At 33.8% G+C, this 17,015-nt stretch overlaps 2 protein-coding genes across 2 annotated transcripts; one reads left to right on the forward strand and one right to left on the reverse strand.

Moving 5' to 3' along the window:
* Positions 1-135: 135 nt before the first annotated feature.
* LOC105209824 (tetratricopeptide repeat protein 37) lies at positions 136-5,686 on the forward strand. Its single transcript, XM_011180445.3, has 17 exons — positions 136-320; positions 387-467; positions 537-667; positions 857-1,058; positions 1,125-1,720; positions 1,787-1,864; positions 1,933-2,239; positions 2,407-2,520; positions 2,595-2,777; positions 2,897-3,081; positions 3,149-3,331; positions 3,405-3,610; positions 3,688-4,087; positions 4,157-4,588; positions 4,666-4,840; positions 5,048-5,235; positions 5,299-5,686. The coding sequence occupies exons 1-17, from the start codon at positions 234-236 to the stop codon at positions 5,450-5,452; spliced, it is 3,702 nt and encodes a 1,233-aa protein (XP_011178747.2). The 5' UTR covers positions 136-233; the 3' UTR covers positions 5,453-5,686.
* Positions 5,687-7,746: 2,060 nt separating this feature from the next.
* On the reverse strand, positions 7,747-16,547 carry LOC105209823 (glutathione S-transferase D7). The gene is made up of 4 exons (XM_011180443.3): positions 16,323-16,547; positions 8,352-8,607; positions 8,082-8,275; positions 7,747-8,011 (listed from the first exon to the last, which is right to left on the reverse strand). The coding sequence occupies exons 1-4, from the start codon at positions 16,418-16,420 to the stop codon at positions 7,873-7,875; spliced, it is 687 nt and encodes a 228-aa protein (XP_011178745.1). The 5' UTR covers positions 16,421-16,547; the 3' UTR covers positions 7,747-7,872.
* Between the last annotated feature and the right edge of the window lie 468 nt (positions 16,548-17,015).

A 17,015-nucleotide genomic window follows, 5' to 3' on the forward strand; every position in this document is an offset into this window, starting at 1 on the left:
AAAAACACTCCTATTTTTCGCTCAACTGAGTTCAGTTTTCCACAAGAAGCGTTGCATTTTTTGTTTTACCTTTCCTTTCTTCCTCAAATATTGCCAGAGTGATTTATTTTATACATTTTAAGGAACACAAAAATTAAGCGATGTGGCAGTGTCTGAAAACAGATGATTTTTGTTTTTGCTTGTACGTTTATTAATTTTATAATATTTTAATTATTAAATGTTTTATAAACAAAATGTCCAAGGAGTCTAAAACTATACTCAAAGAAGTACGGGAAGCTATCAAAAATGAGAAGTTCAATGATGCGATAGAAAAATGTGAAGTATGTATAAATATAACACAATCAACAAGTAAATTTTAATAGTTAAATTATATTAAATTTACACAGGCTTTGCTTAGAGATGAACCCAAAAATTATATGGCATACTTACTCTTGGGAGCAGCTTATCAAAATAGCAATAAAGTAGAGGTTTGTGTTTTTGTGATTTGAAGAAGTTTTATGTATTTATTTGTATATATACATATTTTATTTATTAAGGCGGCGAAATATTTACGAAAAGCGGTAGAATTTTCACCGGCTGCACCAACTGTTGCGCTGCAGGGACTAGCCAATTGTGCACCGCAAAATGAGCTGCCAAAAATTTATGAACAATTAATAGATTTAGTGCCGTAAGTCCAACGTACAACAATGAAAGCTTAATATTTACTAATTTATTTACGGTTTGCGTAATGTACGCGGTACTTCTAGACTTTGCATTTTTTAAAACATTATAAAAAACTGTTTTTTTTTAAGCCATATATTAAAATCCATGTACATAGGTACGAACGAGTATATACATTGAATTAATTTTTTTTCAGCGAAAAATTTGCATTTTATTTTGAGAAGCTTTACGGAGCAGGATTAAACAATAGGAATGTTGCAGAAGAGTGTTTCAACTTTTTCAAACGCGATTTAGCACGGAATGAACAAAATGAAGAAAGGCATGCACTAGGTTTGAAATATTTGGCACGAATTTGGATCTTATTTGAATTTGATGTGCATGTTGGAGATGAGCCCCTTGTAAGTTCTAATTATAATTTGTAAATATTAAACACATAACCATAATTATTATCGGATCTTTTGCAGTATAAGATCGCTTTGGAAAAATTAATTGCAGACACACAAGATGACCAACAACTAAATGCATACAAGCGATACCTAAAATTGTTGTACAAGAACGAAGAATATACTGATTGCTTCAAGCATGCCTGTGAAGCAACCAAAGAATACCCTGAAGACATTTACGCCTATGAATGGGTGTGCAAAATTTACTGCGAAGTACTTGATCTATCAATAGCTTGCTTGAACGAAGCGCAGGAAACGATAGAACACTACGTCGATGCCTTGCTACAGTTAAATCCGCAAGCTAGTTTAGGATTACTCATTCGAGCCTTTAAACTCTTTGAGAAACAACATTATGTGGCTGCGCGAGATCTCTTGTATCGTGTACAAGAGTTACAACCGAAATATGGCGTTGCTTTAGAATTGTTGGCGCGCGTAGAAATGCTAATTGGTGTCTGGGGCTTGGCATTACCATTATGGAAAGCTATTGGAAAAGATAATACTATCGAGTATGCGTTTTGCTTATCCCATGTTAGCAGTAATGAAGAGCAGTCACTAGAAGCAATTGAATTGTTGAAAAAGTTTGACCACAATGAGGAAGTCACAACAGCTTTGGCCAGGTAATGGAAAAAAAGTTACAAATAAATCGCTTGAAACTGATGATACGTTTATATTATTCACTACAGGTGTTATTTTAAAATAGGCGATATGGAAAAGTTAAAAGAGCTGAATTTAAATACATTACAAAAAGCTGAGTTTCTCTTGTAAGCAATACACATCTTTTATTACAACTGCATAGATTAGAAGGTTAAATATTTTAAATATATTTCAGGGCGCCTGAGGCTGCGATTAAACTACTGCAAGCTTCTGATTATATTGAAACGTTTGATGTTCTGTTTTTACTCTCGAAATTACATCTAAAACTGACCGATTATGCGTCTGCTTTGAATTGCATGCTCAAAGCGACACGATTACAACCTTATAGTGCGGAATGCTTTCATTATCTCGGAAAAATCTATTACCACACAAAGGATTTGGTGCGAGCACGTAAATGCTTCGAAAAATGTGTGAATTTGAATCCATTGTGCGAGAGCGCAGTAAATAATCTGAGTGCAATTTACCAGCAACTAGGAGAAGAGGTAAAATTTCATACACTCCTTTAACCAATACCTTTTTTAATAAGTAGTAAACTTTTTTAACGGCTAAAATTTGCAATAAGCTGAAATAAATTAAAAAAACGTCCAATTTATTGATTTCAATTTTCATAAAAATGTTAAACTGAAAAATATTTAATTTCATTCTTCAGGATTTGAACGTTGCGCTCTTGATCAATACGCTGAAATATATGAAAACAGCAGATTCTAAGCGCATACATTATAAGCTTGGTTTACATTACTTCAATGTTAAAAAGTACGACGAGGTGAGTACTTATATGTAGATGATTTGTAATAAAAAATGCAATAAAAACATAAATTATTTGTATTTTTTCTACAGGCCATACAATCCTTTCGCACTGCTATTAAGCTTGATGTAAATTGCATGAACTATTGGGAGTCTCTGGGCGATGCTTATTCCGAGCGTGGCTCATACTACTCTGCCATACGTGTATTTCAGAAATTACTCGAAATGTGTCCCAGCAACATTTATGCTAAGCTACAAATGGCGTTGCTTAAATCGGTGCGTGAGCAAACATTTAATAAATAATAATAATAATTTCATATTTTAATATAAATTTAATATTTTCAATTAATTTCATTTGATATGTAATATTAATATTTTTGTTGTTTTTGCTTTAGACTATTCGCATGTACCCCGAAGCCATAGCGGACTTTGATGAATTACTGCAAACACATCCCGATTACTTACCTGGCTTGAAGGGTGCAGCGGAAGCGCATGTTGGCTTGGCGAACAATATGAAATTGGAACATTTATATGGACGTTGCAAAGAGCACCTACAGTTGGCTGTTAATTATTTACAACGGTAGTTTTGATTTAAAAACTGTGTTAAATAACATTTCTTTATACTCACATATCACTCTTCCCACCAGTGCTTTTTTGTTGTCAAATAGCCAAAACATGTTCTGGCTGTGGCGTCTTACCGCAAATGTATTTGTGCAAACTGCGCGCATGCCCAGTTCCTTGGCATACTTGGAGGTGTCGGGCAAGCTGGCTAAATTGGAAGAGCAAACAGCGATATTATCTAGAAAGGACTTGTACACATTGGCTGCAAGGTTTGTACGACATGTCTGTTACAACTTTGCAAAATTATATAACAATAATTGCGTCACTTTATTCATGTGACAGATTTTACACCTGCGCCATCAAATTGAAATCGAACACGTTTATCTGGTACGAATTCGCTTTGTGTTCATATTACTGCGCCTTAAATTTTCCCGAAGAAGCGTCTGCACAATTGGAACTCTCAACCAAAGCGTGCAAAATGGCCATAAATGAACAAGGCGGTCGCTGGCAAAATTGGAATTTACTCGGCGTAATAAATTTGCATGAAGGTATGCTTTGTCATATATGGGCATATATATTTTCAGTTATCACAATTATTAATTTATATAATATTGTATAATTGTAGCGGTAAACAACTTGCCGCTGGCCCAGCATTGCTTCATTCAGGCCCTAACGCTCGATCGCAAGTCATTCAGCACTTGGACTAATCTCGGTGTGTTGTATTTGATGTTGAGCGAAATAAAACTTGCGAATCAGGCATTTCAGCGTGCCCAACAATCGAGTCCTATTTATGGCAATGCTTGGATTGGGCAGGCCATGATTGCTGAAGCCATCGGTGAGGAGGAAGAGGCTTTGGATCTCTTCAGACATTGTCAACAGTTTGAATACCATCCAGAGTCCTCCTTAGGTTATGCGCACTGGGTGTGTAATGTGTTGACGGATGAGGAGAAATGCAAAATACCGCATTATCGTCATGCTATTGAAAACATGTATGCCGATGTGGTGGCACTGGATGCAATTAACTGGTATACATTTTGAAACCGCATTAAATTCTAGCAATATTTTTCGAATTACATTCATACATACAATAATAGGCACATAGCGAATGAGGAGAAGGCTGCCACAACCGCTGCGCTCTCACTTCAAGGTTTCCTCAATATACGACACAAGCATTATGGGCTTGCCGAACGTGCATACCTACAGGCTGTTGAGCACATGGCGTCTGGTGCCGAACGCGACAAGCTCTTGACAAATTTAGGTTATCTTTACTTGGAAATTAATCGGCCCAATGATGCTATAAACGTTTTCAATCGCATAACACACGCCTCTTTTAAGGCCATTATCGGTTTGGCGCTGGCATTCGTGCGTGCCGGCCAACATCAGGAGGCATATTCCGTGTACAATTCGGTGCTGAAGACTTTGTCCGAAAGCAATGATGATAAAGCCGGCATGATATTGGTAGCAATGGCGGCTATGGTTTATGCCTCGCAAGGTGAAGCGGACACGAAAACGATTTTGTATCAATGGTGTGTGGAAATTTGCTTAAAAATTATTATTTTTTATATTTTTTTTTTAATCTCGTGTCATATTTTTATTTGCTTAGCATATTACTCAAGAACTCGCCTATACAAGCCTTATACTCCGCCTGCGCTTTGGGCATTCTACATCAAGACAATCAACTAACAACAACCATATTGACAGAGCTAAAAAAGTATGAAAACTGCGAAGCACACTGCGCACACATTAGCTACTTGACGGCGCAACATTATGCGAGTATTGTGAGTGTGATTTAAAAAATAATTAATAATTTTTTAGATATTTTTTTTTATACTTCTTTTATATATTTTTTAAATTTTTTTTATATTTTTTTACATTTTTTTATTGTTTTTATATTTTTGTTAAATTTTTTATAAAATTTTTTTATATTTTTTTTTTTAAATTTTTTTTTTTAATTTTTTTAATTATATTTGTATTTTTTGCCACAGCAACAAGCACGCAAAGGTCTGAATTATCTACTAACACGTGTGCATATATTTCCACATAACGCCGAGCTGCGCAAAGTTTTGGCCAATTATCTATTGGATCATTTCAGCCATGCTGCACAGTACCAAGTGGCCACAAGCCAAATCGCGCTGAGCTCAATAAGTCTGTTGCATCGCAATAAAACACGAAAGTGAGTTACACACATCTATATATCGTATTTATTACTCATTTATGCGTTTTTTCCAATTCATAGGAGCGACTGTATTGAGGATTCTAAATTGCTACTTATTGCCAGCCGCGCTTTGAGCGCCGTTAACAAGTCGCGTTCTTTGAAATTAATACAGCATGCTATACGCTTGCATCCCCAAAATCAGCACGCATGGTTGGCGCTGCAGAAAGTACAATAAAATGCATTTCGATTTGTGTTGTTGTTGAAACTTAGTACCGACATACAACCGTTATACAAAAAATAAAGAAGTGGTAATACTTGAAACATATTTTATAGTAAGAAAAGTAAAATGCTACATTTTCAATTAAGTTTAGACCGATATGTATCATTTTTTATATGAAAAAAATTGAAATTTGTGTAAAATGTGTTCACTTAAATAAAGCAGCACTTCGTTCATGAAGCCAGAAAACTATGCGAAAATTTGTGAAATTGTATTGTTGTCGTGTCCTATGGACGATCTGACACTGTTCAAATTCATTAAGTACGAATTTCCACGCAGATACTGATCGGATGCTTAAATTTCAACGTAAAATGCTATAAAAAAAAATTAATAATTCGATTTGCTTGAAATTTTTAATTTTAAATGCTTCTTTATTTTTTTAAATGTAACGTAATACAAAGAATTAGAAAAGGAATCCAAAACCAATTATTTCATACGAAAATCACCAAAAACTAATGCGTCCAGTTATGCACGACAACCTCGGTACTTTGATTTTAGAATTACCGTTACTTTGCCGAAAAATATGATGAGTTTTTAATTACGAGTTGTTTAATATGGTATTTTTAAGTATTTTACTAAAGAGTACAGTTCGTACATTGTCAATTTAATTGTTACATTTTATATAAAGATTATATGGAGAGAAAAATTAAGAAAATTGCACAGAATTTGGTAACCGTATCTTTGTGTTATCTGAAACTAAAAAAACTCTCGGGTTGTAACCAAAAATAACCGGTATTAGTAAAACAAGTAAGGAAGGGCTAAGTTCGGGTGTAACCGAACATTTTATACTCTCGCAATTTATTTATTTAACTTTATTTATATTATATAATATACAATTTAACCCACATATTCGTTATATATATTGTATAAAGTCCATTGAAAGTTGGAAACCATAATATTAGGTTAGAAGCACCGAGGTCTTCGTTCTCGATGTATGGGGCCTTAAAAACATATGGTCCGATTTCGTAGATTTTTAGAATGGGGCTGCCACACTATTAACATAGTATTTGTGCAAAGTTCTGCACCGATATCTTCACTAGTGATTACTTTATATATTGTAATGTAAACGATTCAGATCCACTTCAAAGTTCTGGTATATAGGAAGTAGGCGTGGTTGTGAAGCGATTTGGCCTATTTTCACAACATATCATTGGGATGTAAGGAAACTATTACAAACCAAGTTTCATTGTTTCGAGTAGTTCCTGAGATATGGTTTTTGACCTATAAGTGGGCGACGCCACGCCCATTTTCCATTTTGTAAAAAAATCTGAGTGCAACTTTCATCTGCCATTTCTTATGTGAAATTTAGTGTTTCTGACGTTTTTCGTTAATGAGTTAACGCACTTTTAGTAATTTTCAACCTAACTTTTGTATGGGAAGTGGACGTGGTTATGATCCGATTTCTGTAATTTTTTAACTGTATTAGGAAGTGGCTAAAAAAAACTACTGCAGAAAGTTTGGTTAATATAGCTCTATTGGTTTGCGAGATATGTACAAAAAACTTAGTAGGGGGCGGGGCCACGCCCACTTCCCCAAAAAAATTTCATCCAAATATGCCCCTTCATAGTACGATCCTTCATACCAAATTTTATTTCCATAGCTATATTTATGGCTTAGTTATGGTACTTTATGTGTTTTCGGTTTTCGCCATTTTGTGGGCGTGGCAGTGGTCAGATTTTGCTCATTTTTGAAAACAACCTTCCTATGGTTCAAAACTATAATACTCTCTTTAGCAACATTTGTTGGGAGAGTATAACAACAGTCATTGTTGTACAGAAAAGGAATAAATTGGCGTCTTCGGGCAACTCTGTCATATTATTGATATCGTACAACGAGCAACTCCAACAACATCAAGGTAAAGAACCATGAAACATGGTGGCAGTGGTATAATGGTGTGAGCATGTTTCACTTGGCTGGTTAAACTTCTACTTATCCAGACTGGACCCCGACATACTGAATATATGTACCCCGAACCCCCGCACGATACTAAGCATATCTTTGTCGAAACAGCTCGGTTTTTGAGCCACCCATTAGATGACCTCGTTGACAAGTAGATTTAGGCGTATCGTTTCAATCGTGGTCAGGATAATTGTTATAACAACAACCACAACATTCTCGAACCGGCTGCTTGTCTATAGTTTCTGTAGCAGCAGAAACCCTTCTGAAAATATATAAGGAATACTGATAGCCTAGTATTTTTCTATTCATACCGAATTCGAATTGTTTTTCGCAGTATATTAAAATAATACAAATTCTCTTATATATATTCAATTGGTTATTTTGTCTATTAATTAAAAAAGGTATAACACAAAACAATAATCAACTTCCCACAGGTGTGTATTTACAAGGACATTGCTAGTACAAAACTGAACGTCTGGTTACGTATGCTTCGTCATATTCTCCTCCAAAGCATTCTGAAAGCGTAAATATAACTGTTGTGCGCCTTGCTCATTAATCTCTTCGTATTCGGGTAATTCACCACGCATGCGCTGCATCCAAGCGCAAATCTTCGGATAACTAAAACATTTGCATCAAAGATAAGTTTATGTAAGGATTATATATACAACTGATAACCTGATTAACTTACCGTCGCTCCTCTACGCTCACCAATTTGTGCAACGTAATCAGTGTGGTATTAATGGAGATATCCGCCAAACTCAACTGTTCGCCGGCTACGTAACTGCTGCGCGACAGGAATCCTTCAAGGAAACTGTAGGCATTATGCGACAACTCGATGCTTTTGCGGTGATACTCAATATCGCCACCGTGCATGATGCGCGCCTAAATGTTGACATAGAAAATCAATATAATATAATTAATAAACATAAAAAGGGTCTGGCGATAAATTTCTACATACCACAAAATCTTTGATCACTTGAAACAGTACGCCGTCCTCATAGTACAAACGCTCGTCGACTATGGCGCGCTTTAAGAAGTCTTTCGGATATAGATGATCGTGATGATTCTGTCCATACTGATTGACCATATAAGTAATGATGGCATGACTGTCACACAACGGCACACCCTTGTCGACCAGCACCGGTACAGTGTGTCTGGGATTTACCTTTAGGAACCAATCGCTGTGATGCTCCTGCGCGGCATAGTTGATAGCTCTGCGGAGGATGAAATTTAAAATATTAAATAATACTAATTTTTACTGATTTTTCATGAAAAGCTGAGAAAATAAAATAATTTAGCACACATTTTCCTGATGATTTATATGCTAACTTGCCACTCCAAAAATTTTCGTTTCCTTTTTTAAGAGGCAAAACTTTATTAACCTTTTAACTCCTTCACTCACAAAGCTTTTACCGGTGAAAGTTAATTTTAAAATGCAAATTTACTATCAGTATCTGCTGTGGAAAAAAACTAAATATAAAAAAAACCCAAAAAGATTGGGAAGATTAGTCCAAGTAAACAAGTGAAAAAAAGACAAAATACGAGAGAACAAGTTGTAGGTAGTAAAATGCACTTGGGACCGAAACAAGGTTTGCTAAACAACTGACATCAATTCAAATAAATAACTCTCTTTGATAGTTATTCCCGAATTTCCAAACAGCAACATTAGAGGTCGATGTCATCTGACTGCTGGTGGAAAGATCATTCAGATCGCTTATATCTCCTTTTTAAACTCTGACAACATGTTGTAAAGCTTTGATAGTAGCTTTGATCATCTGTCGGTTGGTTGTAAGACAGAAAACTAATAGAGATATACATATATAGAGAGATATGTATATATATAGATATAATGATGACGAGACGAGATGAATTCCAGATATCTGTCTGTCCGTCCATTCGCGCAAGCGATAACTTAATTAAAAATTGAGATATCTTGATGATGGTGGTACATAATAACTAAGCCATACATAAAGCTGTGAAGCCAAATTTGATGTCGAGGATCACACCAGGAAGGGGCATATTTAGATGGAAATTTGTTTAGAAAGTGGGCATAGCCCCGATCCTTAATATGTTTTATGTATATATCTCCAAAACCACCAAAGCTATATAAACTAAACTTACTGCACACATTTCCCTTTGGTACTATAAGTAATTAAAAATGGACTTCGCTCACTCTTGCGTCAAAAACCTTATCTCAAAAACCAATACTCGACCAATACCTTTTTTAATTCCCTGAGTTACGGTTTAAAAATGGGTGAAATCGGTTTACAACCACGACTAATTTTCATATAACACAATTTTGAATTTCATCTGTTTCGTTCAAATCAAGCACCATTGAAGATATCGCTCGTTTAAAAAATTGTCGATTTTGGGCATACAATTTTTCAACTCCCCGGATATCGAATGTGAAGACCTCAGTGATAATGTATAACAATAAAAAACAAGATTTAATAAATTCGATTTACCAGTCCCAGTAAAGTCCCTTCTATTGTGTAAAGACAGTTTCGATCATTACGTTTCAGAGAATAATAATATAATGCGCACTTCAGCATTTTGAACTCGGGTATACTTCAAGATAACTTATTAATCTTGTTATAAACAGTTGAATTTCCCCAAAAAATTTTGAGTTAAAAATACTTCGAGTTATTGAAGTTTTTATTAAAACATATAAATATTCAAAAATCAGTAGAACATAGATTTATACACACTTTTAGTTATTTACTTCGCATGCAATTTACTATTGCTATGATATAGCAATACCTCGACAGTAAAATTTTAAATTTTGTATAATGCCCTGGTAGAAAAGTTCGATTTATGGAACGAAATTTCTATGAGATTTGATTTATATTGCCAATTCAAGAGTTCGAGTTATGATGAACTTCGAGTTAAGGAAGTTCAACTATATTTAGATTTCCATAAAACAAACAACAACAAAGTGAATGTACCACTTAGGCGTATGATTAACTTTTATTGGCTTTAAAGGATGAATAACAAACAATAAAGGTTACTCATACGCCCCAGTGGTGCTTATACATACAGTGTCGGACAAAAAACTAAGAACATTTAACTATTGTTTTCGTTAATCTTTTTTTTTTTTTGAATATAAAGCGGTATATCATGCACAAAAGAAGATATGTTTTGCAACTCCGCAGCTAAATTGTAAAGCTTTTGCAAGTGGACAGATGATCAAATCGGTTGTTTGCGGTATAGTACTAAAAATATATTTGTTATTTGTATTGCTTAGCATTAATAGAGATGAACAAACGCTTAGCATAATAATAGATTAACAGCCGGTTTCACCAAACTTTTTCATTGAAAATGAAGTTCTATTTAATTTTAATTTTAAATTTTATTTAACTTTGTACTTAAATTTTCCGGTTTTCACCATTATTCAAAATTGACATACAAAAAATTAAAAAAATTAAAAGGCATGAATGTTAGAAAGAATAAAAGCATATTTACAAAAGCATAGTCACAATGGAAAAAATATTGGAAATCAGCTGATAGAAAAACGTAACCATAGTTACATATGACAATATTTAAATAATATTTAAATGCCAAAGCGAGATCATTTAAATAAAAATGAAGAAAAATAATGAAACTGAAATAGATAACGAAGCTGTCCAATCGAGAGAATTGTTAAAAGAAAGATTGAAAGTGTCAAGTAAAAAAAACAAGGAAGATTTGCGAAGAAACATCCTAGAATCATGGTATTCCATATACCAGGCTACTTGTGAGACGCCAGTGAATACAATGCTAAAAATTTTCCTAGCGGTGCTAAAAATCAATATCTATTCAATAAAATATTTAAAATTTTACCTTCCGTTTTATTAATATTTATTAATTATTGCAGTGTTCTTATTTTTTTGTCCTCTCCCAATATGATTCTAAATCTACTGATTAGACCTAAAATAACACGCAGTGTTTGAAATTTTCATTGGTTAGAGTAGACATTTTTTTACGATTTTTTTTCTTAACGAGAACTGTTCTTATTTGTTTGTCCGGCACTGTATGTAGAATGCAAAGCAAACATAAAATGAGGAAAATATTCGTGAGTATAAAAAATGTAAATACTTTTATATGACATTATTTTAAAAATAATATTTAAAGCAAGGAATAACATTTCAAAATGTCAGTCGATATCTTTCATGTTCATACGAGTACTTTGTGTAGAAAAGCAAGATGTAGAATTTTGTTATCGCAAAATGAATATCACTCTAATTATTGTGATAAAGGCATGTATATAGGATGTATGTCAGCGGCAGTATAACTGATTGATATGCCTATACATAAGAAAGTGCTTTAAAAACTTGTATTTGTGACAATTCGGACAACAAAATAAATTTTATTATATTTTCATGGGAAATATACATATGTCCATATATAATAGTAATATTTATCAGCGATACAAAATTGTCTTTTCCGAACTCAAGTGTTTGTTTAAGACTATTTTTTATTACATTATGTATATACTATAAATAAGTAAGTAGCTGAAATAAAAGTAAATTGACGTTCTTAAACGTTTGAACCTTATTAAAATGATCTTTCTACATTTCGAAGAGACTCAATTGATTTTTTATCTTCTAACTGACGATAATCAAAGAATTATTATTTACGAGATAATTGCACATGTGTGCCACAAAACTTATCAGTTTCTTACTTGTTAAAACTAAAAGAGCGCTGTAAGTAGTTGCGTACTAAAAGCACTTGGTCAATATATATTTTCGACTAACTGTATTTGATTGTACTGGGTATTTTACAACACCTGTTCGACTGCTTCACTCAATACGCTCATTTACTGCTGAGTTTTGGCGCTTTAATATATTTCATACATACATATGTAAGCATTTCTATAAGTGAGTATGAATATATGTATTTACATTGTGAATATACCCAGCGAGAAGATCGATTATTCCGAAACAAATGTTTCTAATAAATCTTAATATTCACAAGTAAACAAAAAAATATTGATATGCCTCATAAAAATTAGAACATAAAATGTTATGAATTTAATAGAATCCAATTACTACTCTTGCTTAAACCAAATCCAAGGAAAAAGGCTAAATCGCCGTGTGTAAATACTTTTGACTACTGCGAGTCTTCAGTTCATTTACTTATATCTCCGCCATAATCCTAGCTATTCTTGCCAAACTTCATTCGCTCAGGAATAGATCAAGGTTTACAACAACATAGCATTTTTTTACCCTGCGACAACAACAACAACAAGCGAATGCTTTTTGTGTGAAACATGTAAAAAAACGTCCGATGTGTAAAAAATTTGGATTACCTCTGTATATATAATAAACGTATATATATATATATGCACAGTTATATTTATTATTATTACATATTTAATTTTTCGGCAGAAAATATTTCTTTTACAAATAATTTGAGGAATGCAGCCGAGTTGATAGTGATGAGAATGTTTTCATTTCACTCCTGTTCTGTATTCTAAATAGATTTAAAGAGTAAATATAAAATAATTAGTTAATTTAGGAAAATAATATATTTAAAATTCTTTAGTATAATTTAATTTCGTTTCCAAAGAATTGTGTCGATTCTAAACCCAATATATATATATATTTTTTTAATTTTCTTTAATATTGAGTTTGAAAAATCAAAATTGAAATTGTATCTTTATACTCTCGCAACAAAAGTTGCTAAGAGAGTATTATAGTTTTGTCCACATAACGGTTGTTTGTAAGTCCTAAAACTAAACGAGTTAGATATAAGGTTATATATACCAAAGTGATCAGGGTGACGAGTAAAGTTCAAATCCGGATGTCTGTCTGTTCTTCCGTGCAAATTGAGATATCTTAATGAAACTTGGAACACATGTTCCTTGGCACCATAAGAAGGTTAAGTTCGAAGATGGGAAGAATCGGACCACTGCCACGCCCACAAAATGGCGTAACCAAAAACACATAAAGAGCTTTAACTAAGCCATAAATAAAGTTATGAAAATAAAATTTGGAACATAGGATCGCATTAGGGAGGGGCACATTTGGATGGAATTGTTTTTGAAAAGTGGGCGTGACCCCACCCCCAAATAGGTTTTTTGTATATAACTCGCAAACCAATAAAGCTAGCCGTTTCCTCATACAGTCCAAAAATGAAAGAAATCGGATAATAACCACGCCCACCTCCCATACAAAGGTTAGGTTGAAATTGACTAAAAGTGCGTTAACTCACTAACGAGAAACGTTAGAAACACCAAATTTTACATAAGAAATGGCAGAAGGAAGCTGCACTGAGATTTTTTTACAAAATGGAAAATGGCCATGGCGGCGCCCACTTATGGGTCAAAAACCATATCTCAAGAACTATTCGACCGATTTCAATGAAATTCGGTATATAACACTTTATTGATACCCTGATAACACGGGCGAAATCGGTTCACAACTACGTCCTTCCCATATAACTCAATTTTGAATTCTTTTGATTCGTTCACTTTATAATACATATATACATTAAGAACAAATGAAGATAGCGGAATAAAACATTACACAAATACTGTATTTGAGCTGTGACATCACTTGTGGAAAAATTGTCACAATCGAACCATGACTTTTCAAGGCCCCTGATATCGAACATGAACAACTCAGTGCCTAAGGGTAATTTTTCACCGAAAATATAGGTAAATCCCTCAGATATTTTTATGTATTTCATTCCCTTTGAATTTTTTTCTTATAACAGTTTCTCTCTGTACCTGAAATGGTAAAAATCGGGTCATAACTTCTCCCAGATCCCATATACCCAATTATAAGCAATATTAAATTAAGTGAGCGTATAGTCTTCGATACATTGTATCCTGGTGGTGAAAACGAGTGAAATCGGTTTAGGAATTACCTCAGTCCCCATATACTATTTATGATGATTTTCGTTATTTTATTGAACTTTATACCGAATATATGGGTCGAATTGTGTTTATAAAATTACATCAATAAATTGCGAGAGTATAAAATGTTCGGTTACACCGAACTTAGCCCTTCCTTACTTGTTTAAAATATTTTTATAGTTAATATAATAATTTTATTGTTTTTAAACTTTAACACAACTTTATTGAATCTTTCTAGAGTGGAAAATAAATTTTTGATTATTTTTTCTTTTCAAGATGCCTGCAGGCGATTTTGAATCAAAATCATCATTAATCGGTTTATTTTCGGTTTGTAGTAAAAATATCGATTTTTTTAAATTTTACATAGTCAGGGAATAAACATTAGAAGAATACTATATTGTTCCCCTGCGTAATAATAATCTCTTCCATCTTCTTATGGAAATATTTCACCTCTTGACTTAATCAAATTAAACACTGTCAACTTGTATTAAATAATATTTGAAAAAATGCATATTCAAAATGTATTGATACAAATTATATGCCTTTTACACACACTGAGTTTTGGAAAATATTTACGTTCCAAATTTTGGACACAAGACCCGTTTCTCAACTACTACTAGTTGTTATATATTAACAAGAGTTAGAGGACTTGTCAAGAGCGAACTCGTTGAGAGCGTAAGAATTAGTAAAATTATTGTAACTGCTGTTTTCTGTTTACATCCCAGAGCGAAAATAATTAAATAGTGAAAATTAAAAAAATTATCATATTGCATAAACTACTCAAGAGAGATATATAGATATATACAGTTTAAAAACATTTAAGAAACAAATAAGTTACGCTCGAAATTACAAGTAAATGTCAAATCACACAATTTAGTAAAACAGCTGATTTGTCAATTCTCGGCATGGAATGTGTGTTTTCAGCACTCTTTTCGCCGTTTTATACTCTAATTATATAGGAAAGTGTATCGAACAAAAGAATAAAGGAGCATTCACGACATGAAACTTAAAAGCCAATCTAGATCTGCACCCAAAATCTTGAGGCATATCTCAACAAATCTTTGCTTGTCCAAAGCAAAACTAAAATTGTATCAAATAAATATAACGCAACAACATTTTCAACGATTTATTGCGCTAGCTGCTTTATTATATAATATAAACTTGAACAACAGCGTCATAACAATACTACTGATAAGGCAATACTTCAACGAAATCTCTAATGGATACAATTATGCAAAGTTTATTATTATGATTTAGTGCCTTTCGCGCATAAAGTAATAAAAACTCTAAGTGTTCTTTGTCTACTCTCCGCTAGAATTGACTGCCGGGTATGCGCACTCACTGATTAGACAATTTTCTCTCACACTCTTCATACATACATACATACATATGTATATATGATATAAGCTCTCGTACTATTCCAATCAGATCGGCAGTCAGGCATATTATGACGTTCAAGTCAGTTATTTTTATAATTATACGTGCATGTGTGTGTGTGTAGGTCGCACTCAATGCGCGCGTGTAGCCATTGTAAATTAAAACGAACACATACAAACACACTCGCATACAATCACTTCTGGCGATAACGAAGTATTTTGGATAAGAGCATAAGGCTGATTTCGACTATACGCATTTGAAATTTACTCGCTCTCTCTCTCTCACTCACTCTCACGGTGTGAATAGCATTATAAGTTGACACGTTCGTCATATGGCTTTTGGTCTGAAGCCCTATATTATGTTATAAAATCGAATATTTGTGAAAACACTTTCAATTTCCAAACATTCTCCTCGATTTGGTCCACTTTTTTATTTATGCATACGGGGTACGCCCTTTATTGACTTTGACCATGAAAAAGTAATGTAAAGTGGCGAATAAAACACTCGATTCAAAATATTCGATAGCACTGCACGCACACAAACAAATTTACACGACATAGATACATATATACACTTCTATATATACATATATATGTAAGTATGTATATAATATATATAATCATATATGCTCTATACAAATTTTGTAGTTTTACGCGCGCGTTGTTTTTATTCACATGTTTATTTATTTATTATTATTTTGCTCGTCACACTCACTTCAATTCCACATTCAATCCGATTAATTTGGATGTGAGCAATGCGGCTCTGGCGGGCGGACTGAATAGCGCATAGTACAATATCGGACGCGCTGACATAGTTGACGTTTAAGCGTTTTGATGACACGATTTCTTTACGATTCCACTTGCTGCTGCTGCTGGTGGAGCTGTGGCCAGCCAGCCTACGGGTGTGCGACTGAACGCTCCATCGTTGGTGGACGTTTGATAACGCTCGCGTCGGTCGGTGGGCGATCGCAACGCGCTCCGAATTGCTACAACAATTAGCATTCAGCAGTAAAACACAAAGCGCTACAAAGTAAATTGAAGTAAAATGTGGATATGATACATAAAAGTTTGGCTCTTTCTTAAGAGCCAGCAGCGGCGTGTTGAAGAGCGCGCGCCCATTGAAGTTCGGTGGCGTTTGTGAAGCCATTGCGGTGTTTAGTAATATTACAACGAATACATGTGTATATATCTGTCTGTATGTATTTACATTAATGAATATTTAGTAAATAATTAATTAACTTCAGGAAATGGTGCGCTATCATCAAGTAAGGCAGGACAAATGTGAGCGAAAACAAATATTCCACCCGCCATTCATGACTGAGTTTATGATTTTATGGTTTATAGGTTATAGTGCCACTTTTTTAGTATAATCACAGTTTTTCAAATATTTTGTAAAAGGTCTTTGTTG

Source organism: Zeugodacus cucurbitae, chromosome 6 (genome assembly GCF_028554725.1).
Source record: "Zeugodacus cucurbitae isolate PBARC_wt_2022May chromosome 6, idZeuCucr1.2, whole genome shotgun sequence".
NCBI classification, from domain to species: Eukaryota; Metazoa; Arthropoda; class Insecta; order Diptera; family Tephritidae; genus Zeugodacus; species Zeugodacus cucurbitae.

What these genes read in the sequence shown, in the direction of transcription:
- LOC105209824 (XM_011180445.3), top strand. Translation starts at nt 234, where the DNA reads ATGTCCAAGGAGTCTAAAACTATACTCAAAGAAGTACGGGAAGCTATC. An exon ending in CAAAAAGCTGAGTTTCTCTT is followed by an intron (nt 1,865 to 1,932) that starts GTAAGCAATACA and finishes AATATATTTCAG; the next exon opens with GGCGCCTGAGGCTGCGATTA. An exon ending in GCTGTTAATTATTTACAACG is followed by an intron (nt 3,082 to 3,148) that starts GTAGTTTTGATT and finishes TCTTCCCACCAG; the next exon opens with TGCTTTTTTGTTGTCAAATA.
- LOC105209823 (XM_011180443.3), bottom strand. Translation starts at nt 16,420, where the DNA reads ATGTCAGCGCGTCCGATATTGTACTATGCGCTATTCAGTCCGCCCGCC. An exon ending in GGATTGAATGTGGAATTGAA is followed by an intron (nt 8,608 to 16,322) that starts GTGAGTGTGACG and finishes CATCCTCCGCAG; the next exon opens with AGCTATCAACTATGCCGCGC. An exon ending in AAGTGATCAAAGATTTTGTG is followed by an intron (nt 8,276 to 8,351) that starts GTATGTAGAAAT and finishes GTCAACATTTAG; the next exon opens with GCGCGCATCATGCACGGTGG.